Source organism: Conger conger, chromosome 11 (genome assembly GCF_963514075.1).
Source record: "Conger conger chromosome 11, fConCon1.1, whole genome shotgun sequence".
NCBI classification, from domain to species: Eukaryota; Metazoa; Chordata; class Actinopteri; order Anguilliformes; family Congridae; genus Conger; species Conger conger.
In genome coordinates, this window is record NC_083770.1 from 48,466,808 (window position 1) to 48,474,561 (window position 7,754).

General features: G+C 43.6%; 1 protein-coding gene across 1 annotated transcript in view; it reads right to left on the reverse strand.

Moving 5' to 3' along the window:
- Positions 1-230: 230 nt before the first annotated feature.
- si:ch211-225b11.1 (uncharacterized protein LOC561694 homolog) overlaps positions 231-7,754 on the reverse strand; it is a 36,165-nt gene continuing 28,641 nt past the window's right edge. The window contains exons 11-14 of the mRNA XM_061259532.1: positions 6,657-6,756; positions 5,449-5,549; positions 5,178-5,348; positions 231-4,550 (exon numbers count right to left, since the gene is read on the reverse strand). Of these exons, the coding sequence (XP_061115516.1) occupies positions 4,404-4,550; positions 5,178-5,348; positions 5,449-5,549; positions 6,657-6,756 (519 nt within the window). The 3' untranslated portion in view covers positions 231-4,403. The remainder of the gene's footprint in view (positions 4,551-5,177; positions 5,349-5,448; positions 5,550-6,656; positions 6,757-7,754) is intronic.

Here is a 7,754-nt window from a genome sequence, read left to right on the forward strand (position 1 = left end):
ATCAATTAGAGTAATGCTGGTTGGCAAGTGGGAATTTCCTTTATGAGTATCAATTTATGCTTTGAAAAGAAATCTCAAAAAGGGAAAACATCTATACCTGTTTTCAAGATGCACTACTGCCATCTAGTGTATAGCACTGAAATTACAAATCAAATGCACATACTATACCAGTTTGCTGTGTGTAGTAGTAGTGTTTTTATTAATGTGCTAATAAAGACAGAGCAACAGAATTTAGTCCAGTCTTTTGTTTAATCAAGATATTAAAATAAAACACCTATTACACAACTTTTGAAAATTGTTCAAAGATATTAAAAATAAAATTGAAAAGGAACAGTTACAAATACAAAAAAAAAAAAAACACTTAAAAATATAAAAACGTAAGTGATATCCAAAACACAAAAAGCTCAGCAAAATGTATGAAAAAATGCAGTTAGATCCAAAAATGACAGCCAGACACCACTACTACCAAAACCTCTGAACACAATACCAGAAGAAATCTTATCCTTCAACCGGCTGGTCTAACTCTGATAATAGCTATTAAAGGTTTACTAGAAAAAAAGCTTTCCCCCAAAGCAGACTCCTGGGGGCTCTGAAACGTACCAGTGAATTAGGGTGCACATACGGAATGCATTGCGTCTATTTACACCGATCATATTTCTCGTGCTGTAATTCTGTTCTGGCATTAAAACAATCTTTGTTTGCCTTTGGATTTGGAAATAAGCGTAACGTGCATAATTTTGAAGCTCACAAGCACTAAACAAAACAACCATTTTCCTCTCACATTCGCCATTGGTGCCAGGACAAACTTCTCCTAGCTTGCTAAAAAAATCCTAAATGTTTTTCTTACAGCACCTCCGTGATTTTCTGATAACAGAGTAAAAGTACTTCCTGTTGAAAAAAAAAACCAACAGAAAAACAGCCAAAGCCCATGAGAAAAAGCTTTTTAGTGTCCTACACCAATTCTGCATTCCATGTTCACAGAACTCCAAGACTGGGGAGTTATTTCTTACACTTTCCATTAAAACTCTCAGGGCATTGTATGTGGACATGCGGTCTACGAGTTGGCCAGGATTCGTTTTTGCAGAATAATTTGAATCGGCGCTGTCCCGCTGTCATCATAACTATGACTCATTACTCGTGCTAAACGAGCGAACGCCTCATCGCCGGGCTCCGCCCACTTTCGGTCTTTCTGCATCGTGTCGCTCTGTATCAGCGTCCTGGTACTTTGTCTTTTTCAAAACCGCCCTGTTGGTTTACAGTGCCCAACAGTCAAAATAGTGTGGGGGAAAAAAATATCCTGAAAATAATAAAGACTTCAGGATATTAAAACCAGCTTGGAGGTGCTCAAAAAAAAGAAACAGTTTGTAAATATCTGGCATTAGAAGATTTACACAACCTAGGATGATGTACACTTTTACTGTGCATACAAGGATGTGCCATGGTCAGGCCTAAATCACTGCTGTCTGAGTTAAATCCCCTAATCTGGGATTAAATTATAAATGTAAAAACACAGATTTGTTTCTTGTTTTCACTCTTGTTTTTACAAATGAGAAGACATAGCAATTAGAATCAGCCGTTCTGCCCGAAAATCTTACAAAATATATTGTATAACACAAAAGTGCTTATGAAGAGACCACAGCATAATGGTCATATTAGGTGGCCATGTAGAAGAGTCTCATAGTCAGACCAAACCCTGAAAAAGGTTTCATTTCTAATGCATTTGCATCAAATATATTTACTAACAACTTGTCAGGGAAAAACACTTTGGTGTAGATTTACTCTGAATGAATTGTTCCCCCATATTGCCAGAATTTTTGCAATTCAGTGACACATCAAATTCAAATAAATCATTTACGTTAAGAAGCTAATTACAGTCATCCACATCATGATTTAAGCCAGTCACAATGAGACTACCGAAGACAAAACTGGACATTGATTCTATGCAGAAATAGCAAGTTAGAGGTGCAGTTCACCAAAAAATATCATTAAAGTACATTTCCATTTACCCAGTGTACTATCCATCCAGACAGTTTCACTGAGATGAGACGAGTTTTCTAGATCTGACCCATATTTTTGTGGCACTCAATGTGCCGAAATCTTACTTTTGAAAAACGCAACACCGACATCCCTTTCCAAATGTAATGCCACATTTACTCACAAACATCCAGAGGTTATTTTGAGCAGTTACATGGAGGACTACTACTTCTACTGAACTATGCTATATCTTTGTAGGTGGACAAGTATGAAGCTTGAGTGGTGTTGACATGAGGCGGGCTGAAAGTGACAGTTTGGTTGTCCTGTCTATAACAACCCATTTGCAACTTAAGTGTATAAAAACACATAACGGCTTTGATGGTTGGGATATTAACACACACACGTCTCAGCCATGAATTTCAAAGCTGTTATTTGCTAAACTAAGTTACTCAACGGCACATGCCCATTAGCACATAGGGGCTTAGAAATTATTCCTACTGTATCACGGTGAATTGTATCTAAATCACGCTCATTTTTTGGGTGAACTGGCCCTTTAACGGAAGATACGAAGACACAGCATGTCCCAAGGGGCAGAGGAAACATAGAAGAAGCAACAAACCTTTTTCTGTTAAAGCACTTTTTGTTCTCATTTGACTTGATTGAGTAATTTCAGTGTCTGCCCTCATCTTGATTCCCTACATTTTTTATTTATTTTTTTGCATGTAAACAAATTGCTCGTTTAAAATTAAAACAAAAGCAACATGTGGTTTTCTGAGCCCTACGAACGTTATCATAAACAGCACGGAATTGCCAAGATAATAAAGCATTGTTTTGAGTAACCAGACAGCAGCAAAGTCCATTTCCATTCAACTATGGTAACGTATCAACTATCCGTGAATAATTTCTAACTTTTCTCTTTGAATTTAGTGTGATTTATTCTCTGTACACAAATAAAGCTTTTTGACATGTTAAAATGCACTTGAGGTTTAGAAGCAGCTTTTAACACAAAGTTTGACAGAGCGCCTTGATCACCAGATAGAAGTGTAATCAAATTGAAATGTAAAAATGTATCTCGAATGTGTACACGTGGTGCTTGGACAGCCACAGTAACCAAAGGCACTGGTAGTTCGGCAAGGCCAATATAAATATGACATGACTAAAAAAATATGAGCTAAAAAAATAATTTGCAGTCTTACAAACATTACACAAAGCATTTTCTTTTACATGCATTTTTTTTTTAAACTTTAATCTGTAATTATTTGTCAGTAATTAGCACACCTAGTTTACTCCTTACTAAATTTAGCGCAATCCAATAAATATTATTCAATTACCTGGAGGTAGTTTGTTAGAAAGACCATCAATTTTGTAATAACAACCAGAAGCTCAATTTATCTTTGAGTTGCACCCTTTTGCTCCGATTGGCTCACCCATTAAATGCGGTTTGTTGGCAGCCAATAAAACTATCACATGGCTCTGTGCCTTGGTCATCTGGTATGGCACCCACTTTGGGTTTCCCGAGCCAACCGCCTTGTCGTCTATAGCGGAACAGGGGCCAGTTTCGCAGACACAGATTAAGCCTAGCCCGAAACTAAATTCAATTATGAAAGGAGTTTTCTCCAAACAAAACTGTATTTAGTCCAGGAGAAAGCTGAAGGCCACAGTCACAGAAAAACAACAGCTGTTCTTTGGGAAGCCACTAGGGGGCCCACACGAGCCAGTGGTGCAGATTTGTAAAGATGTGTGTATATGGTACACAAACATCTTTTTCCCTCTGTATTATTACCATTCGTTGAAGACATTTTTCGAGAGAGGGGGCCTGGGCGAGCTTACATGAAAATATGAAACAATATTTTTCACGATATGAAAAGCCCACTATGCACACGCACAGTTGTAATGCAGGCGAATTTCACATCAGCTCCATCTCTGAAATAGTGTGCAGGGACCTGGCATAGTTTGAGAGGATTTTGTATGTTTATTTTTTATCAGGTGTGCATGTGCTTCTTAATTTTTTTTACTGGGACATTTATAGCTACAAGGAGACAGGATATGGGAGTCTGGATGCCTTCCAAGTCTGCAGTTTGTCCTCAGCTTCGCATCGTGAAATGAAGAATTCTGAAGTTCTCTTAAGTTATTTACGGTCTGTTGGTGTGACCACCAAGGTCATTACGTTACGCACTGTGCAAGTCACAAAGGTTACGATCGCTTAAACGTGTCTGAAGTTTGACGTGTTAGTCACTTGATCGAGATTAAAGAGAGAGTTCGAAGTGAAGGAAGAGTGCATTACGTATGTAAAGCTCAGGATAGTGTTATTGGCTGTTCAGTGAAAGAAGTGATGGTTTAGAGAAGAGTACACTCGTTTGTTTGTTTTTTTAAACGGAGAAGACATTCTGGTGAAGACGTTTTTACGGTGTAGATGCGTGAGGCTCCGCTCACAGTCCATTGGCCTCCCGGCCAGAGGGGGAGCCGTTGGGGGGGCCCACCAGGCACACCGCTTCGGGGGAGTCAGCCTGGGCTTTCTCCGGAAGGTGGTGGACCATGTCCAACTCCAGGGTGGGGATGATGGACTGCTTCAGCCTCTGTGGTGGGGGGGGGGGGGCAGAGAACACACGTCCGCCACTGAGACTACAGCGGGGGGTGTGCTTTCCCACAGGGGAAATGGTTGTTTGGATTTGGGAAAATTTGACTTGGAATGTGCCTGGGATCACCCTCCTATCACACTGGTCATTCAAATTCAAGTGTGTGTGCGTGCGTGTGTGTGTGCACGCAGATGTACATGCGCGTGTGCTAATGTGCGTGTGCAGGTGTGTGCTTGCGTGCACTGATGTGTATGTGTGTGTGTGTATGTGTGTGTGTGTGCGCGTGAGCATGAGCTGATGGGTGTGTGTGTGTGTGTGTGTGTCTGTATGAGTGCTGACATGCATTTGCGTGCACTGATGTGAGTGTGTGTATGTGTGCGTGAGTGAGTGTGCCTGACCGCATGCATGCGTGAGTGTGTGTCTGCGCGTGTGTACATGCGCGGGTACGTGACTGCATGCATGCATGCGTGTGTGTGTGTGTGTGTGTGTGTGTGTGTGTGCGTGTATGTGTGTGTGACTGCATGGATGCATGTGTGTGTGTGTGTGTGTGTGTATGAGTGTGCGTGTATGTGTGTGTGACTGCATGCATGCATGTGTGTGTATGTGCGTGTGTGTACCCTACCCTACCTGTAGTAATGAGCCCTCGTGGGCAGACAGCTCATGCACAGCTCCCAGAGGGATCCACACAATGGAGACCAGGGAGATGAACCAGCCCAGCACCTCTGCCCATGTGGGGTAGCTGTAGGTCTTCCCATAGCGTGCGGGGGTGTACTGGATCACACTAGAGACCAGGATGCACTGTGGAGATGGGACACGCACACACACACACACACACAAGCGAGACCGTCAAACACCGTGCCCAAACCCCACAGGTAATACTCTTGACTGTCAGACTCACCAGAACCAGCAGAGGGGAGGCCACCATCCAGCAGAACCGAAAGAAGATGTTTGGGGGCTTTCCCAGCATCCTCTCCACCAGGCAGGAAAGGCGCCCCACCCCTGCCACACACAGGACCCAGTCAGGAAGCAGTAACCACCACAGACACACACAGCGACCCTGAGGCCATTTAATCACAGGGGACGCATTTGTCATATCAAATATAAACACAATAATACAACGGAGAACCTTGCATAGTACATACAAGAAAGCACATAACGGAAAGTGCTCCACAGCGGGATCAAAAATAAATAAATAAAAATAAAATTGGACTCAATTGTAAGAAAGTGAAGAAGGTACCAGTCAACAACGACATGCTGTAAAGGTCATTGGCCAAGACAACTGGGGAAGACACTGAGACAGGAACGAAGGTCATCTTATTTACTACAGTCAACTGTTGCATAATTCTGACGCAATGGCAAAAACATGGTGAATCTGCAATGTGTTATTCTCTAAGTGCTGGGGAAAGGGTCAGAGTCTGCAGCCAGCTTCAGTCATGTGACATATGCAGCCAGCTTCAGTCATGTGACATATGCAGCCAGCTTCAGTCATGTGACATATGCAGCCAGCTTCAGTCATGTGACATATGCAGCCAGCTTCAGTCATGTGACATATGCAGCCAGCTTCAGTCATGTGACACATGCAGCCACCTCCAGTCATGTGACACATGCAGCCAGCTTCAGTCATGTGACACATGCAGCCAGCATCAGTCATGTGACACATGCAGCCACCTCCAGTCATGTGACACATGCAGCCACCTCCAGTCATGTGACACATGCAGCCAGCTTCAGTCATGTGACACATGGCGCCAGCTTCACAGAGTCATGCTGATTCACTCATGCAGCACTTTGAGACTGTTCATACAACGAAAAGTACAAAATAAATATGCTACACTAATATTGTCATTATTATGTAACATTCAGCCAGCTTGGCCACTGTTGCTCGAAAAACAAAACCATTTCTCTGTGGGCCAATTACCCCCCACCCCGTGGGACCCCCCTGCAGCCATAGGCTCTGCGGATTAGAGGATTAAGTGCAGCACCATCGTATGAACTCGCGCTGGGAGACTGGGACTGGCCCCCCTCTCTGGTATTTTTCCGAAACATCAAAAGAAACACAGATCTCCTCCCCCACCCCTCCCCCGCAGTGCCCCTCGACGCCATGGTTACCGAAAATCCAGCACGTGGCGAGCACCTCGAAGAAGGCCAGGAACATCAGCGAGACCACGGCCGTGTAGTGGTCCATCAGCTGAAAGACGTAGATCCCCCCCTGAACACCACAGGACAAGCACGTTAACTTCATTAAAAGGTAAGACACACAACATACACTTTATTGAACCCCGCAGGGTAATTTGTCCTCTGCATTTGACCCCTCCTGGTTACTTACGAGCAGTGGGCAGCCACAGTGCAGCGCCCGGGGAGCAATGCAGGGTTAAGGGCCTTGCTCAAGGGCCCAACGGCTGTGCGGATCTTATCGAGGTAACACCGGGGCTTGGACCACCAACCTTCCGGGTCCCAGTCGCGTACCTTAGCCACGACGCTACAGGCCGCCCCGTGCCACTGGGCTCAGATTACACTACCCAAAATGCACTTCGTGCTAAATATCTTGCTACGGCTACGTACAGAATGCGTTGCCCAATTACAATTTTCCATAATCTGCGTCTGCTATTTTCATGATGAGACTTCCAAATGAAGGCAGCTAGCAAGCTATCTTTTGCATTATGGTGTCATTTACCATGCTCAGTGCCTCTGTACCTCAGTACCGAGCTCGGCAAAGCTAAATCATACACATGAATCACAGCTGCAACCGAAAAGCCAAGACAATAGACATTGGAGCAGATAGCAGAAGAAGTACAATCCATTACTGGTAAAACTATTAAGTCACGCCAATGTTTTCAGCATAAAACATCACGACAGGAGGTAAGAACGGTCGTCTAGCAGTCGGAGGGTTGCTGGTTCGATCCCGCCCTGGGTGAGTCGAAGTGTCGCCGTGCAAGAAAGCTGATCCCCAAATGCTCCTGACGAGCTGGTTGGGTGCCTTGAATGGCAGCCAATCGTTGTTGGTGTGTGAGTGTGTGTGTTGTGTGGGTGAATGGGAAGCATCATGTGTACAATGTTTTGGATAAAGGCACTATATAAATGCAGACCATTTACCATAAAAGATTGCAGTGTGCCATAATGGAACAACTTTAGCTGAATTTGACTTTTGCAGACTTTTTCTTGGACAGAATAAGAATAGCAAGTTCGTGCTTTATATTTGACATGCAA